Source organism: Hyperoodon ampullatus, assembly GCF_949752795.1.
Source record: "Hyperoodon ampullatus genome assembly, chromosome: 14".
NCBI classification, from domain to species: Eukaryota; Metazoa; Chordata; class Mammalia; order Artiodactyla; family Ziphiidae; genus Hyperoodon; species Hyperoodon ampullatus.
This window is the reverse complement of record NC_136927.1, coordinates 53,550,241-53,568,011: the sequence shown is the minus strand read 5'-3', so window position 1 is coordinate 53,568,011 and position 17,771 is coordinate 53,550,241. Positions and strand designations below refer to the sequence as shown.

The 17,771-nt window shown below is 50.0% G+C and overlaps 2 protein-coding genes and 1 pseudogene across 3 annotated transcripts; all 3 read right to left on the bottom strand.

Annotated features, from left to right (window-relative positions):
* Positions 1-21: 21 nt before the first annotated feature.
* On the bottom strand, positions 22-10,240 carry LOC307063236 (paired immunoglobulin-like type 2 receptor alpha; the record flags this gene model as incomplete). Its single annotated transcript, XM_079719240.1, has 7 exons — positions 22-144; positions 317-348; positions 580-629; positions 1,661-1,691; positions 5,222-5,401; positions 9,482-9,871; positions 10,186-10,240. The coding sequence occupies 7 exons, from the start codon at positions 10,238-10,240 to the stop codon at positions 22-24; spliced, it is 861 nt and encodes a 286-aa protein (XP_079575366.1).
* Positions 10,241-11,506: 1,266 nt separating this feature from the next.
* Positions 11,507-12,563, bottom strand: LOC307063077 (spermatogenesis-associated protein 31A6-like; the record flags this gene model as incomplete). The annotated part of the gene is given in 3 exon segments (XM_079719061.1): positions 11,507-12,021; positions 12,024-12,311; positions 12,314-12,563. Coding segments are annotated over 3 exon segments (1,053 nt in total).
* A 3,010-nt stretch (positions 12,564-15,573) lies between these two features.
* LOC307063839 (deoxyuridine 5'-triphosphate nucleotidohydrolase, mitochondrial-like) lies at positions 15,574-16,015 on the bottom strand (annotated as a pseudogene). Its single transcript has one exon. The product of its transcript is annotated as a deoxyuridine 5'-triphosphate nucleotidohydrolase, mitochondrial-like (transcript).
* Positions 16,016-17,771: the final 1,756 nt, after the last annotated feature.

Genomic DNA, 17,771 nt, shown 5'->3' with positions numbered 1-17,771 from the left:
GTCCTCACTCAGTCCCACTCCTTAGGCCTTTAAGACAGAGTATAGGGTCTCTTCCTGGGGGCCCTCTTGGGGAGGCGGGTGGGGAGGCGCTGCTGGTGAGGTCAAGCTGGAGAGGGCGAGGGAGGCATACAAGATGCCGTCATCCTGGGGGAGAATGGAAAGGGGAGGGTGTTAGGCAGCAGAGGCGGAGCTGTCCCTTCTCAGAGCCGCAGTCCCACAGCTGATGCCCTGCCGAAACCACAGTCCCCCTGTTCTTCCACCCCACCTTCTCCAAACTTCCCTTTAATTCTTTCAGGCCCTAATCTGAGCTGCTTACCTTGGTGTCCAGCTTGGGACCTGTATGTTGTCCTAGAAAAAATCAAGATGTGCCAGGGTTAGGTGGCCTGGCAGCAAGAGTAGAGAAGTGGGCAGGGGGCTCCAGTAGTGAGGTCATCTTTAGGTCAGGAACAGGGTCTGGGGGAGGGTGGGTGAGGCGGGGGAGAGAGGAGGATGCTGAGGGCACGTGTGTAGGGAGGGGGTGTGTGGGGGGAAGGACGGCCCAGGTGGAGAGCGGGGATGATGGCGGCAGGACCTACCTTTCTTTATTCCCAGTGTTCTCGTATTTCTCCTCCGGGTTTTGGAAGGATCCCCTGTGTGGGAACAGGAGGGGGGCGATGTGTCAGAGGCTGGGCAGAAAAGAGTTACCACCTGCATCGGACTGGTTCTCTTGGTGGGGGCTCTGTGACCTGCCTGGACACACTCGGAAGATGAAGGCAGAGGATTGAGGCTCTCAGAAGGAGGCCGCCTGGACGGGGTTGAGGGGTCATTTGCGGTGTAGCCCTGTCTCTGAGTGCTGACTGAGGTGGATTGTTCTGGAGAAGCGGCTTTACTGCAGGGGCACAGGGAGGAGAAGCAGGAGGGGGAGCTTCTGTTCGCTCTGCTGCAGCACCTCAGTTAAAACTGGAGCCTGAGAACCAGGAAGCTAATCTCAGGTCCCCTGGGCGGTGCTCAGGCCTTGGTCCCTAGAGGAGATGCCATCACCATGGGGAGGGGTCCGAGGAGGGCAGCTGTCAAGAGTCAGGAGGGAGAGAAAAGAGGGAGGGGCTGAGAGAAGGAAAAGCCTGGAAGTGGAAGGAAAGATGGAGAAAGGGAAGAGGTGGGCCATGAGGAGGGTAAGAGCTCAGGAAAGGAAGAGGAGCTGGGGCCCGAGGAGAGGGAGCCAGGCTGGAAGCCAGGAGGGAAGTTGCTCTGAGAAAAGACAGAGGGCGGAGCAGCTGGAAGTCCCGCGTCACAGGGGAAAAGGACAGATTGGATGAGGGGCAAGAAAGAGGACAGAACGTGGAGGTGGTAGGTGTGTTCAGGAAGGATGAGGTGGAGAGAAACCAGGATGAACAGAGGAAAAGGCTGAGAACTGGGGGTGAAGGAGGAAGGAGGCAGCCAGAGAAAGACAAAGGGAGATGTTCTGGGAAAGAATCAGAGTGCTGGTCCACTGTTCTCGATTTTTTAAAGAGCTGGAGCCTCCGGAAGTGAAGAGCCTGGCCTGTTAGGGGACTTGGGAGGGTGTGGATGGAGAGTCCAGGAGGGGAGGGGCTGTGAAAGGCTCCCCAGTGCTGTTCCCAGAAGGAAACTTCCTGCTTCACAAAACAGCACCCCCCTCCCCCCTTGGAGGAGAAGCGCTCACCTGGCTGGGGTTCTGGCTTTAGTCTGCAGACCTGTAGGGGGAGCAACAGTGTGTCAATGTGTCATCCATGGAGGCCTGTCTCCTGCCTGCCTTCTCTGCCCCGTCCCACTCTGAGCTCATCCTTGGAGAGACCAGAGCAGCGAAGCAGCTCGGCTGAAACCCACCTGGGAAAGGCCTGGGACTCTGAGCCTGCACCCAGCAGGCACCCTGAGGCTGCCCACTCCTGTCCTGCCTTGTCCTCAACACACATCAGGAGAGCAGCTCTTCCCTGCACCCTGCACCCCTTCACCTTCTGAACACATTGGACTTGCCCACTTCCCCCAACTCCAGTGACCTCTGCTCCACTCAGCCACACCCTGGGCCTTTTTTTTTTTTTTTTTTTAATCACTGGAGGTGAGACCTCTGACCTGGTAAATGCTAGTATCATTGTTATGCTACTACTGTCTTTCCTTCCAGGTCTCTTTTGTCATCATCCCTCTGTACCTGTGCTTAACCTAACTCTTGTCTCTTGATGATCCACTTTCTTTCAGGTTATCCAGGCTCCCTGCTGAGTCCTCTCCTCTCCATCTCTGCCCCCTCACTGGCTCCTTGACCTCCTGTGTTCCCCTGTCCTTCTGCCACACTTGCTGACACATCTTCAATCCTGGATGTGTCCTAAGGCAGGGAATGCTATTTGCTTATCCCAATATCCATTTGCTTCTTCTTATTCAGTTACAGAACCTTGATTTTATTTGGAGTGGCAGCATGTCCCCCTACAGGTAGATGTGGGACGTATGTGGGACCTAAATCTCGCCAATATGATATAAAGGGAAGTTGTGGGTAGGACTTCACAGATGCTCTTTAAAAGGAGGACAGACAGCTGGGGAATTGTCTTTTTGTCCTTTCCTCCTTTATCCCTGATTGGATTCAGAAATAATGGCTGGAGTCCTAGCAGCCATCTTGAACCATGAGGTAACCTTTAGAATAGAAGCCAGGATCCAGGACAGTGAGCAGAAAGGTAGAAGCCTGAGTGCTTATAGGTGGTAGCTTCTGCTCTCTGGCTCCACATCCTTTTATATGAGGGGAAGAAAGTAAACTCTGTGTTATTTAACTTACTGTTCCTTCTGGACTTTTGTGCTAGCAGCTGAACACAACTTCTAACCAGTAATTCCTAAATGTTTCTAAACCTGCATGCTTGAATACTGCTGGGGGGAAACATAATCATGTGCAATGATGCTTGTACAGATTTATGGCTCCTCATCTGAGTTGGTCCTCAAATACCATCTTGCATTTCTTTAGTGACTATGTCACATTTTCTCTTTGTCTCTGACCTTCATCCTCACTCCCAGGACACAACCACTGTGGTTTTTGCTCTGCAGAATTAAAAAACAATTTGTATGTAATTGAATTTATAAATATTTTTATTCATGACTTCTTCATACTTAGGCTGGTCATCTTCAATCCATGGTTGTAAAATAGTTTCACATGCTTTCTACTAGTACTAGGGTTATTTTTTTCCTCATTTATATCTTCAGTTTTGGTGCAAATTATGAGATAGGGAGATAACATTATTCTTCCTCAGCTGCTACTCCATTGTTCCAGGACCATGTATTGAACTATTTATCCTTCCCCCTAGATTAGAAATGCTTCCTTTTAACCTACTAAATTCCGTCATATATTTGGATCTGTTTTCATCCTGCTTGTATTTGATTTTTCACTTTTATTCCATCTGTTTATCTATCATATGCCAGAATTACATCATTTTAATTATTGTAACTTATTAATTATAAGTCCTCGTGCTCATATAGTGCTTATTCTGCACCAGGATCTATTCTAAATGCCTTTTGTTTGTCATGACAACCCCAGGGAAGTACTATTTTTATTCCCATTTTACCTATGAGTAAGTTGAGGCTCAGAGCAGTAGTATCATAGTGCCAGAGTTTACCCAGCCAGGGTGTGAAGCAGGTGTGTGAATCCGGCTGCAGGCATGCCGGATTCTATGCTTTTCAACCTATGAGCTTTAATATTTCACAGGGCTCATCTCGCATTGCAAATTTTTAAAAAATTATTTCAAATCAGTTTTGGTGGGTGTTGTGGCATAAATAATTAATGCCTCTAGCCCTGTTGTCTCTTTCATCTGTGAATGCATACATCCAAATTTCTGATGGGCATCTCTACTCACATGCCACACAAATATAAACTATTCCAAACTCAGAAATCATCCTTCTCTCCCAATCATGGTCCTTGACCTCCTATGCCCCCTATTTTACTTGGGTTCACCATGGCCTCACGCACCCAAGTTGGAAACATGGGACTAAGCCCTGCTCCCTCATCCTTCTATCAATCCAATCACCAAGTCCTACTGGTTTCCCCTCTTAAACTTTTCCAGGATCTGGCCCTCTCCCTCCATCCACGCTGCCATGGCATTAGAGTGACCCCAGGCTGGCCCACCTCCGGCCCCTCTACCGCGCAGACTGTGTATCTGCAAGGCCAAGCTGAGGTTGCCACTTTGCTGCTTCACTTTGCCTCTGGGATCAGAGGCTCTGGGGTGTGATTTCCAAGGTCATCTTCTCTCATCTCCTGCCTCCTCCACAGCCGTGAGCTACTTAGAGTTCCCAGAATGGTTTCCTTCCCCCACAAGTACAGTGACCTCTACAGCACCCTCACCACTTGCCTGGCTAATTCTTTCTTATTTTTTGAGACTTTTTGCAGGAGTCACTTCCTCTGGGAAGTCCTCCTTGATTACCCCTCCTTCCTCCCAACCTAGCTCTTCATAAGTGGGTCAGTTAGCCCTTGAGGCAACTGTCCTCCCCATATCCTCCTATCCCCCAGTTCCTTGAAAGCAGGGCCTGTGCTTTATTTACTTTTGCATCTCCATTTACAAGCCAGGCCCTGGGAAATAGGTGTCCAACCAGTGCTTGCTGAGCAGAGCCAACTTCCTGTTCTTTCTGCTCTCACCTTCCTTCTCCCAGGGCAGAGCGTCCCTCCCATGAACCAAAAGCGAGGACTGAGAAATGGTTAAGTCAAGCATCCAGAACTGGAAAGTGATCAGGTTTATGAAGAGGGATTGGGCTGGAGCGGTGGTTCCCGAACTCGATGACACACAAATACCACCTGAGCAGATCATTAAAAATGAAGATTCCCAAGCCCAGACCTCAGGCCCATCAGGGATCTGCATTTTGTTTGTTTTTTTCTTTTGTTTGTTTGTTTTGTTTTCATTTTTATGGTCTTATGTGGGATCTGCATTTTTATTTGTTTGTTTGTTTGTTTGTTTGTTTTTTTTGCGGTACGCAGGCCTCTCACTGTTGTGGCCTCTCCCGTTGCGGAGCACAGGCTCTGGACGCACAGGCTCAGCGGCCATGGCTCACGGGCCTAGCCGCTCTGCGGCATGTGGGATCTTCCCAGACCGGGGCACGAACCCGTGTCCCCTGCATCGGCAGGCGGATTCTCAACCACTGTGCCACCAGGGAAGCCCGGGATCTGCATTTTTAATGGGCACCTGGATCATTCTGATGCAGGAGGGTTCTGAGAAACACCTAGTTGGGAATGCTGGGGAGAGGTTGGAGGTCCCAGACCACTTACCTTTGCTTCTCTTCCACCTGAGGTACACGATCAATCCCAAAATCGCGATTTTGAGCATAGTGCTGGCCAATGACAACCCAACTGTAGTTTCCATACTTAGGGACCACAACTCTGAACTCTTTTTGCCATCTGGGACCCTGATGCTAGGTGTAGTGGGGCCCAGGGTGGTTGGCTTAGCAGCTGGGAAGACATAAGAAATATGCAAATTCATCACTAAAGGGCTGGAGGTATCTGAGTGAAGCTGTCACATCTTGTTCCCTAGTTTGGGGAATGTGGGGGTGTGGGGAGCAAGTCTCTGAAGCTCTCCCACAGGGAGGGGAGTAACAAGGGCAGATGCTGGAAGCTCTGAATCCTCATCCCTCTGTTTAAATCCTGACCCTACCACTGACCAGTGCTGTGATCTCAGAACCTTATTTGATCACCCACCCATAGGTGAACTAAATCACAGGATTAAAAAAAATGTTTTTTATTGTGGTAAAAGACACATAACATGAAAGTTACTATTTTAATCATATTTAACTCTACAGTTCAGTGGCATTAAGTACATTCACACTGTTGTACAACTCCCACCACCATCCATCTCCCGAATTTTTCACCTTTCTAAACAGAGACTCTGTCCCATTTAAATACTAACTCCCCATCCCCTTTCCCCCAGCCTGGCATCCACCAATCTGCTTTCTGACTCTATGAATATGACTGTTCCAAGTACCTCCTATAAGTCGAATCAAACAGTATTTGTCTGCACCTAATGTATATTGGAATGCGTTTCTAAGGTTAACTTATTAAGTCCTACAAACAGATCGCACCTCTTTTAATAGACCATTAAAAGATTACTTAATACCCAGCCAAAAGGAAAAAAACCCAAATTCCAATAAAGTCTTCGGGTTAGTGTGGACCAAGTTCACTGTCCACTCTTATTAGAAATTAATAATAAAAGTGTAAATACTGTCCCTCAACTAAGATTTTATAATTTAAAAATTACTTAATCAAAGAAAAATTACTTAATTATACTAACATGTCATAAAATAAAAGTGATAGGAACGCATGTTAAAAACCCTACAAAACTAAAGCTACATTCAAAGTTGAATTCACAGTATTGAAAACTTTCATTATTTTAAATGTGAAGATTTTTTTTTTTTTTTTTTGCAGTACGCAGGCCTCTCACTGTTGTGGCCTCTCCCGTTGCGGAGCACAGGCTCCGGACGCGCAGGCTCAGCGGCCATAGCTCACGGGCCCAGCCGCTCCGCGGTATGTGGGATCTTCCCGGACCAGGACACGAACCCGCGTCCCCTGCATCGGCAGGCGGACTCTCAACCACTGCGCCACCAGGGAAGCCCTGAAGATATTTTTTAAATGAGTGAAAGATTCAGTATCCAAAACAGAGAGGAGTTTCTAAGGAAACTCATAGTTTTCATAGAAAGTAATGAAAACCTAGATAGGATACATTTTTAAGGAAACAGAACAGCAGAAGGACTCAAAAATTCAGGACGTGGTTATTTAGGGAAAAACAAATAAGAAAACAGACAAGACTCTTGCAAGCCTAATAGTGACAAAGAGTCTGTTGAAATCATGAGTGCATGTGTGCTCAATTATAGGTTGAGAAATCTAAAAACCTTTGTGAAGTGGATGATTTTCTGAGACAAAGAAAAATTTTAAAGAATTAATTTAAGAAATAGTAAACTTTAATGGATAGACAAGGAGGAAATTGAGAAGAGTATTAAAGAACTACCTTTCATAGAGATTTCAAGCTCAGAAGGTTTAATGGATAAATTCTTGTGAAAATTTAAGGAGTAGATAATTCCCAGACAGAAGATTCCAGAACATAGAAATATGGAAAATAATGCAATTCTAATTCATTTTGTAAAACAGTAACATAAACCTTATGCTAGGGACTTCCCTGGTGGCGTAGTGGTTAAGAATCCGCCTGCCAATGCAGGGGACATGGGTTCGATCCCTGGTCCAGGAAGAACCCACATGTCACGGAGCAACTAAGCCCGTGTGCCACAACTACTGAGCCCACACACCGCAACTACTGAAGCCTGTGCGCTTCCAGCCCGCACTCCACAACAAGAGAAGCCACCACAATGAGTAGCCCGCTCACCGCAACTAGAGAAAGCCTGCGTGCAGCAACGAAGACCCAACACAGCCAAAAAACAAAAAACCTTATGCTAATCTCCAATCATAATCTGGATTGCTTCCATACCCACCTTCAGGGATATTAGGGGTTGCCATTCCTGACCCTTTTTCCAGTGTAAATCACCTTCCTTCTGGGTGTCCCCGCTGGTGGTTTAGTGTTTAACCACTCTGATCTCCTGAGCCAGTTACATTCATCTATCTGTTTCCAGCATCCCAAATTTTGGTTTTGTCCTCCTAGCTCACAATTTTTTTGTCCTTGTTGGTTTTTGTCTTTAAAATTCCCTTTGCTGTCATTTTAGTAGATTTTGGGAGGGAGTGGAGGTAAACATGTGCATACAACCTAGCATCTTGGCCAGAATTTATGCTTTACTTTTACAATGAAAAGTATAAAAAGTAAACATTCAAAAGATAATGTTGTACATTAATAATAAAAATAAAGAATGGAGAGGAAATTAGGGAATTAGAAAAGGAAGAAGAGGGATCTAAGGAGACCAAAAATCTGTCAGAAAAGGTCATTTAAGGTAGCGGTCCCCAACCTATTTGGCACCAGGGACTGATTTTGTGGAAGACAATTTTTCCTCGGAAGCGGGGAGGGATGGTTCAGTTGGTAATGCGAGTGACGGGGAGCGATGGGGGAGGCAGATGACGCTTCGCCCGCTCGACCGCTGCTCACCTCGGGCTGTGCAGCCCGGTTCCTAACAGGCTGCAGACCCCTGATTTAAGGGAATATGGAGGAGGTGCAGGAAATATTAATCCAAGGCTGTCTTGCTTAATTCAGATTGTGAGTCACTATCTGTTTGCTCTTAAACGTGCATAGTGTTCAAGAAGGGGCAGTGGTTTTCCAAGAGGAGAGACAGGGAGAGTGTCTTTTCGGCCAAGAGCAGTAATCCATCATGGACAGTGTTTAGAACTGCCAGCACAAGTGATTATAAAGAGCAAACTGTCTTAGTCAATTATTAGTTTTCTAAAAAATTACAGACGACAACACCCTTATTGTCATTTCCTGTCAGAGAGAACCCCCTCCCCGCTGCTCTGGAGACAGATACACTGAGGTGCAAGTTCCGATGCCTCACTGAGTGACAGACGGAGATCTGTTACTGCAACGTGTCCATTATTAGGTTAAAAAGAGGTCAAGACACCAAGATGATGAGGTCAGTAGGTGAGGCCGAGCAGCTCATGGTTAAGAAGGGAGGCTCTGGGGTTAAACTGGGGTCAAACCCCACCTGCACCAGGAGTGACTTCGGGCAGGTGTTTGCTGTGCGAGCCTCGGTCTCCCTTCCTGTAACAGGAGGATGGCAGAAGGGCCGACTGTTACCGGGGTCGTGGGGAAGGTTAGCTGGGGTTCAGCTGGGGTGACGCTGCCAAGGTGTCCAGCCGGGACGCAGGACACAGTCAGCGGGAGCTGCCATTACCGCTGCTGCTGCCTCGTCATGACCAGGACAGAGGAGCAAGATCAGGGTGGACAACGGGGACAGTGTGACTAGAACCACACAGGGAGAGGTGGAGGGGAGGCAAGGAGGTAAAGAGGATGGAAGCGGGGCAAGAGGAGATGGGAACGAGATGGGATGGGGGTGGGAGCGTTGAGGGCCACGTTCTGGGGAGCAGAGCAGCAGAAGGAAGGGGGAGATGGGAAACAGGTGATGGGGACACGGGACGCCTCGGGCCACCATTGGTGGCCACCACACACCTACTGTGTGTGTGGGCTGAGCTCATGGCCGTGGGGAGACAGACATGGGGTAGCTGAGCCTCCACACATGGACACATGACAAAGGGGAGGCGGCCACATCCCAAAGATGTCAAGTCACCTGGAGGACATAGGGTGAGGGCAGGGGAGCGTGCAGCCCCAGCTTGGAGCAAGAAAGGAGAAGAGCTGGGAGCCCAGAGGGCGGAGGCCTGAGGATGAGGGAGGGCGCTGGATCTGGAGGGCAGAGAGGAGGATGGGCAAGGGAGGCAGCCCAGGGCTGGGGAAGATTAAGGTGAAAAGGGGTTGAGAGAGGCCTGGGGAGGAGTAGAGGGGGCAGGGAGAGGAGTTTGAGAGAAGAGAGGAAGAGGGGGCCTGGGCCAGGCCTGGGAGACAAGACCCCAGTGGCCTCCAAGAGCCTCAGGCAGGACAGCTGGACTCACTGGGGGTGATGGTGAGTGTGGTTCCCTCGATAGACTGCCAGATCTGCTTGCCTTGTCTCAGTGTGCGCACCTCCACCCGGCAGAAGTATGTACACTCATCCTCCCTCCGCAGTTTCGAGATCTGGAGGGAGCCGTTCTTCCCACCCTTTTTCCAGTTCAGGAGGAGCCGGTCCTTGAAATCCTTATGGATGAACAGCGGGGTCGTGTTGTAGATGAACTCCCCATGGAAGTGTTTCCATCTCCAGGATAGTCTCAGGTTGGGAACCTTGTCTAATTCCCAGGAGTAATAGAAGGAGAAGGGGATGTGGATGGAGCCATCCTTGGAGGCTGAGAGTTTCTTTGGTTGGTTTATCCCATAGTCAGTGTTTGGATTGGGTTCTGCCAAGTGACCTAGAGGAGAGAGGGAGAGGGAGAGACTTTGAAGGTGACCCCAGACCGTCAGCCACCCTCACCTACAGGGGGATGTGTGACAGGTGGTAGGACTGGCCCTCTGGCCTGGGTGAGCCCCTCTCCAGGCTTGGGGCGGGGAGGAGGGTGCGGGGTTGGTGGGACCCGGCACTGTGGGACCAGCTCTTTGTTTGTTGGGGGTGGGAGGCCTGGCCGGCTACCCCAGGGGACACTTCTACAGACACCCAGCCATAGCCCCCCCCCCGGGGGGGTGGTCCCTGCGGCCCTGGGCAGACAGGACAGTCCCGGCCTCTCACCTGCCTGCAGAGATGCCAGGGGCAGCAGCAGGGGCAGCAGCAGGGGCAGACCCATGGCCTTGCCCTCCTCCCGGGATGAGAAGACAAGCAGAGCCTTCAAGGCCAGAGGGGAGGCCTGTGGAGGGGCCGCCTGTGGGGAGTCTCAGCACCAGGAGAGCGAGGACCAGGCTCCTTCAGAGGACTGAGGAGGGTAGGGGCCTTCCCCAAACCCGCCCACCCCTGCCGTGACTGGCAGTTCCTTTATCAATCTGGCTTCTTTTCCTATATTGCAAAAGGGCCTCTCTGTGGTCAGTGCAAAGGGAACCATGACTTAGGGCTCCCTGCCCTCCTCTTCACACTGAGGGGCTGGTCCTGACCTGGGCCAGCTGGGGCCTCTCCTCTCTCCCTCAGCTCCCTGCCTCTGCCACCCACTTGGCATCTCCTTAGGAGTCAGTCTCTGTGTCTCTCTGTGTGTCTCTCTCTCTCCTTTTCTCTGCTTCTCTGAGTGTCTCTCTCCTCCCAGGGAAAGGGGCGATAGCAGGACCAGTTCAGGCTCCTTCAGGGAGAGGTCCACGGCCCTGAGTCCCTGCCCAGCTACAGCCCCTTAGAGAGAAGGAGGAGGAGGGAGCTGCTGGTGCTCAAGCCTCAGCCCCCAGCCCAGGCACCAGGGGCACCCAGCATGCTGGTGGTCTCTCTCTGCAGGTAGGGGACACTGCAGTGCCCGCTTCAGTCTCCAGGCAGAACCAAGGCCCAGCAGGCCCCTCCCGCCCTGCTCTGCTCCCTGCAGTCTCTCACCCTCCCTGAGGTGAGGAGGTGAGGGTGGGCGCAGGTTCCCAGCTACCCAGAGGGTGGGCCTTCTGGAGGCCACGCCTCCACCCAGAGATGCAGGACTGCATCTGCAGGGCCCTCTGTCCCCACACTCTACAAAGAGGACACCGGGGCTCAGACACGCCCTGCCCCACGCCCAGGACTCTGAGGTGGCGGGTCCAGGACTTCAACTCCAGTGTTTCTGAGCCCACAGAGCCTTCTGCTCCTCTGGATGCTTCCTCCTGGCTGCACCACAGAATCTCTGGCCCTCACCCTGTGAGTGCAGAGCTCTGGGGGCTGAGCCCGGAGGCTGTTTTTCTGGTTTTTGTTTTGTTTTGTTTTGTTTTTTGCCATTACACTATGCTTTTATTAGAAAATATATATATATATATATATATATATATATATATATATATATGTATTGGGGAACATTAAATATCTTGGATGTGCTAATGAGAAAATCATTTTCTCTACATGGACTGAATTTTTACTTGGAGACATGTTTTCCTACTAAAGGGAAGACTAAAGAGGGATTTTACTGTCGACCAGGCAAGACACCTCCCCAAAGATGACAATGCCTCCTTGGACAGTGTTGATGGTGGGCTGGGGCACCTGGAATCCTTGGCCCATACTGGCAGGTACTAACTGGAAACAAACTCTTCTTGGGGGGCAAGGATGGGAGGCACCTTAGGCCCAGCTGCTCATCGTCGAACCTTACACTTTTCAAACTATGTTGGTGTCTGACTTCCCTTTCCCTGATAGAACAACTCTGGCCCTTGGAGGTGGCTTTATGACTGCAGGCTGTATAACCCATCATTCTCCCTTGCTCTGGGTAGGAGGTAAGCCTATGGTAGCAGAAACACCCACATACTGGGACTTGGAATTCCAGTTTGTGTTCATTTAACTTTGTGGCATGAAGTCCATGGTGAATTGCTCTTTTTTCTTCTAGGATCTGTCCAACAGCTGTCATGAGTGCCTGACCCTCAGCAGTCTCACTCTTCAAGATTGATCTGCTTTTGACTGATCCGTGACTCCGGGCAGTGGCTGATATGGCCTTTTTTTTTGCAGAGCATCTCGACCATTGACTTTTTTTGGGGGGAAAATCCACTTTAAAAATAGCCTCATCCTTTTTCTGAAGAGGCTTTCTGGAGGGCTATGTTTCTTCTCTGGCATGAGCTGGAGACATCTGCTCCCAATAGAGTCTGTTATTCCCCTGACCTGGGCAGGGCGGCTCATACTTCCAGCTTGAGAGGTCCCTAATTCTTTAAACCTTTCTTCATGCTCTCCTGGTTTATGCCTCCTACAGTCCTCTCTTTTGTAAGTAGGGGCAATCATCTTGCTCGGCTCTTCCATGAGTCTTGGAGTTTTGAAGTTTTGGGCTCCTGCTGCCCTAGGTTGCTCCTTTGGGCTTCCATAAGGCCACTTGGCTCCTGGGAAGCTAACCTGTCTCTGGTGGGGACTCTCTGGAGATGGCACTGAGGCACCTGAGAAGCCAAGTTGTCTGCAGCAAGGAACATGTGTTTGGGAAAGTCCTGAAGCTGGTTGTCTGACTGTACCTTTACTTTGGAGTTAAACTCACTAGCAACCTTCATGTTAAGGCATGGCTCACCTGGATGTTGGAAAACAGACATTCTAGGTAGTAGGAAACTTTTACTGGCCCCTGGCACCTCTAAACTCCTCATATGTACATTTGTGGTTTGGGATTTTGTCAACACTTTGGTTTCCAAGATAATACTACACTGTGGTTGAAGAGCAGGAGACTCCTTGGCCTCCACAGCCTCCCTGGCCTCTTCACCTCTCAAAGATTGGGATCCTAAGTTCACCTCCATCACTGTTACCCTATGGCAGGGGTCTCCTGAGGCCTGATCACCACTCTCCTCTCTTGGCTCATTCCTGACCATTGCTGAATTTGGACCTGGCTCTAGGCTGTCCCTCTTGACCCATTCCACAGTCTCACTCTTCCAGGTTCTGCCCACAAGGCTGAGTGTGAGGGACTGAGAAGGTGGCCTGCCCTCCTGTCCAGTCAGAGAAGCCTTTGAGGGCCCATGGTAGTCACCAGATGGAATCACTCCCAGGGCACTCTGGATTTCCTTACACACAGTTGAGGGGACAAGGAGAGGCCTCTTCAGGGTAGGAACTGACTCTTCTGTTATCACCTTCTCTCCTGAATGAGCCTGAGGAGGTTTCTCCAGGAACTCAGCAAACTTGACTGTTGAGTGGGACCCAGATACACAGGTGGCTGAAGGGGAAGAGGCAAACTTTGCAGAAGTGAAACCAGGTTGTGAGTCCCCTCCAGTTCTTCCAGGCAATCTCTGCAAGCTGGAAATCAGGAGACTGGGTCATGGTGGTGAAGGCAGAGGCCTAAGAGTCTTTCAGGAGGCTGAGTGCAATGGCCCTTCCTGATGTTTCTATGTTTCCTAGGTGGTGCTAAGAATGGATTACTCTGGAAGCAGGGGAGTAACATTAGGAAGATTCCCAGTCCACACAGGAACCCAAGGATGATATCAGTCACCCAGGAAGTTGGGCTGGATCTCAGCCAGATAGCAACAGTGTTTTTCAAAGAAAAGAGATTCTCCATCTTCTGAACTGCATTGCCGCCCTCAGGCAACAGAGCACTGGGAGTTCACTTGATGGCAGACTGGAGGCTGTTTTTAATAATGCTTCTCAGGGGGTTCCATCTGCGGCTGTGCGACCTGGCTCATCCAGAGCCTTCCCTGGACAGAGGGGATGAAGGTCAGAGCAGTCATGATCCATCCTGGTGACAGTCCCTGGGACCCTCTCTGATGGAGGCCCTGCCTGCCTGTGACTGGTAGTGGGCGGGGTGAGAGATTAGGGGCTGGGAACTTTGGTGGCCCCCCAGGGCTGGCTGGGATGGAGGCTCTGCTCACCCGCTCTCCAGGATGACGTTGGCATTGGTTCACAGAATGGACCATGGGGGTGGGAGGACATGATTTGAACTTCCTTTTTCCTTTTCTCAGTTTTTTTCCCAATCCTAATAGAGTTTTTGCACAGTTCTCTCATGGCCAGCCAGGTAGTCCTGGCTTTCTCTATGTGCCTGTACTTATAGGCCGCAGAGGGCAGATTCTGCCCTTTCTTGGAACCCTCTTGTCTGAGTCAAGCCCTAAACCTGCGTTTTCTCATTTTCAGCTTTACAACATTCTGTGGTGATGTATCCTTATGTCCATTTTACCCAGGAAGAAACTGAGGCCCAGAGCCTTAATGTCATGGAGAGTCCCAAACTCCCCCATTCCTGTTGGGGGAAGGGAGGATGAACTCCTGTCACCAATTCAGCCCAAGCATCTTCCACAGTCCGCAGGGAGGTGACCTCACTTACTCTGGTTCCCTCCAGGTCTGGATTTGGACCGCACTCAGGTCTGTCTGCCTTGTGAGCTTGGCGCTTACCCAAGATTGCCCCTCCCCCACCAACCACCCCCATTAACCTCCCTCACTTCCCCTTCCTTCCACAGCCCATCCTGGGGGGTCATTCACTGTGCTTCATTCAGCTGGCCACTTCTCAGGGTCTGGGGAAACAAAGGCAGGAGGGATGTAAGTGTGGCCCCTAAGGTGAGGCAGGACACACAAGGCAAAGAAAAGAGCACAGGGAACGGGGAGGGACGAAGGGCAAGGTCTTGGTCTCTGCTCTTTCCCATGGGCTGTCCATGGGCCTCTGCTGACATCAGCACTCTGTTTACTTCCTCTTGTTTTCCAGGCAGGGAGGGGCCCAGAGAAGGCTTCTCCTGCCCTGGTGGGTGCAAGCGTGCAGTGAGCCCTCCAGGAACTAGAGTCCAGCTGGGAAGGGAAGACTCTCAGCTTACTTCACTATGTGAAGCAAGTAGAGGGAGACCCAGGCCCCACAAAGTTGAAACAGGCAGGGATGACATCTCCCACTTCCTGTGTGTCAGGTGCTTTGCACTCGTGTTGGCCATGTTTTCTTATTTGCTGTATTCTTGATGCTCTGACATCTGGGGCTTCACTGACCAGAGAGATACTGTCCCTCCCAGGGCTGCCAGTTCTTAGAAGAGCAGTGGACGTGCCCAGGAGCTCGCCTGTCATATGCAAACCAACCAGTCCAGAGCCCACACTCCCCACCACCTCCTCCATCTGGCTCTTATGCTCCAGGAGGCCCATGTTCTTCTGCCATATTCATCCCAGGGCCAGGTACCAGGCAACTAGGGACAGCCCCTAATCCCCAGAGCCCGCAGACATTATTCATACCAGCTGATCCTAAACCTGCCTGCTCTCCTTTGCCTTGTCTTTCTCAGAGAACCTACAACAAAGGCTCCTGCCCATGTTTCCCCCTCCCTCCCTCTGCCTCCTGACTAACCCTGGTGCCTCCCTGCACGGCCCTGCATGGAGTGCTGGGCATCTTGTTTTTATGGTTTTGTGAATATAAACTGCTTCCTTCATAATAGCCAATTTTGTGTCTGTGTGTCTCACCATACTTGAATAAAACAAATCCAGGCCATATATATATCTTTGTTGCTTATCTATTTTATACCTAGTTTATATCTCTTAATCCCTTAACTATGATTTTTTTTTAAGCAAAGTCTTTATTTTCAAGGAGAAAGTACATTTTCTCATTTTCTGTTCTTGGCATAAATCTTAATTATTTCCAGTGAAACCAAAACCTCCTGAACCCCTTTCAGTGTCATCTAAAACTTGAACTTCCTGTATTTCTGGGTAAAATATCTGTTCACAAATGAGCGGAGCAATTCAATCACCCTTTTTGACTTCAGACTTTTCTTTGCCAAAATTAAACAGTACAGCACGAACATTTCCTCTATAATCTTCATCTATGACACCAGCTCCTACATCTATGAAGGAAGAGCTATCTGAATGTCTGTTTTCACAGGGGCTTTCTCTGTAGGTAGTACGTGTAATCATAGGCACTGTACAGGTCATAGCCCGTGGCGCGCTTGGACCCCTTGGTTGGAGTGGTGGCGTGCTCTGAAAGCTGGGCAAAGCGGAGCTGCATGCCGCCCTCCTCCGCAGGCCAGGCCCATTTGCTGGGGGAGATGACTTGTGTCTCTTGAGAGCAGGGCATGGCAGGGCAGAATGTCTTAATTATGTTTTATCACATACATTTGTTTGTGTCTTTTTTAAGATTCCACATATAAGTGATAACACAGAGTATTTGTCTTTCTCTGTCTGACATTTCATTGAGCGTAATACTCTCTAGGTCTATCCACACTGTTGCAAACTGCAGAATTTCATTCTTTATATGGCTGAGTAATATTCCATTATACACACACACACACACACACACACACACCCCACATCTTCTTTATCTGTTCATCTGTTGATAGACACTTGGGTTGCTTCCATGTCTTGGCTATTATGAATATTGCTGCTATGAACATTGGGGTGCATGTATCTTTTCAAGTTAGTGTTTTCATTTTCATGGATATGTACCCATGAGTGGAATTGCTGGATCACATGATAGTTATTTTTAGTTTTTTGAGGAACCCCACACTGTTTTCCATAGTGGCTGCACCAATTTACCAAATCCAGGTTATGTTTTAAAATAGCTCTTAACTCTCCCAACAACCCCAGGAGGTAGGCAGTGTTTATTTTGATCCTCATTTTTATGCAGGAAGAAACTCAGGTCCCAAGTGAGATTAAACTGAGGTCACATCGCATGTAAATGTCCGCTGCGGCGTTGGGTCTGAGCCCAGAGCCCGTGCTCCCTACCACTTCCCCACTCAGTGACGAAGGTCAACAGCCCTCTGGCCCCATTAACAATCAACGCTTCCCTTTTCTGTGTTGTCTTCCTGCTACACAGGGAGAAGCTTGAGGACTGACTGGGGCACTGGCGCAGGGGGCGTTGGGTCCTTGTCAGGTGGCACAGTGAGTGGGGCAGTCAGTGCTGACTGAATGTTTATGGAAGAAGGAGAGATCTTTAAAAGATGGGTATCTGTGTGATGATCCATATAGCTTTCCAGGCTGTGTGCAGGGTCCTCAGTGTTACCTCATCCTGTCCTCACTGGGACCCTCCAAGGGAGGTACTGTTATTACCCGCACTTTACAGATGAGAAACCCGAAGTTCAGGGAAGGGAAGTCATCCACCCCACAGTCGACTCCAGAGCCTGTGTCTGTAGTTCCTGCTTCTGTCATATTCACAAGTTTCATCTTTGTGGGACCGAGACTTCCTCTCTTGTCAGCCTCCTTTTCATGCCACCAGGATGCATTTCAGCTCCTGGTCAATCTGACAAATGCTGATTGGGCTTCTAGGAGGTGAGAGTAGAGGGATGAGAACTGGGGATCAAAGGTTGACCCCCGACCTTGCTGAGCTCCCAGGCTGGGAGAAGTGAAGGATACCCAGAAGAATGGGACCAGGAGATCATTGTCTGCACTTCCCCTCAGAGCAGTGTGCTGGTACGTGTTCACCAAACCATCTCCAGAAAAGGAGTCCTGACTTGTAGGCTTTTCCAATTTCCAAGTGTCAAGTTAACTGTTGTAGGACTGACTGTTTGTGTGCCCCTCTCACCCCATATCCATATGTTGAAGCCCTAACCCCCAGTGTGGCTGTATTTGGAGATGCGCCCCTAAGGAAATGCTTAATGTTTTTTTTTTTTTTTTTTTTTTTTTTTTGTGGTACGCGGGCCTCTCACTGTTGTGGCCTCTCCCGTTGCGGAGCACAGGCCCCGGACGCGCAGGCCCAGCAGCCATGGCCCACGGGCCCAGCCGCTCCGCGGCATATGGGATCCCCCCAGACCGGGGCACGAACCCGTATCCCCTGCACCGGCAGGCGGACTCTCAACCACTGCGCCACCAGGGAGGCCCAGGAAATGCTTAATGTT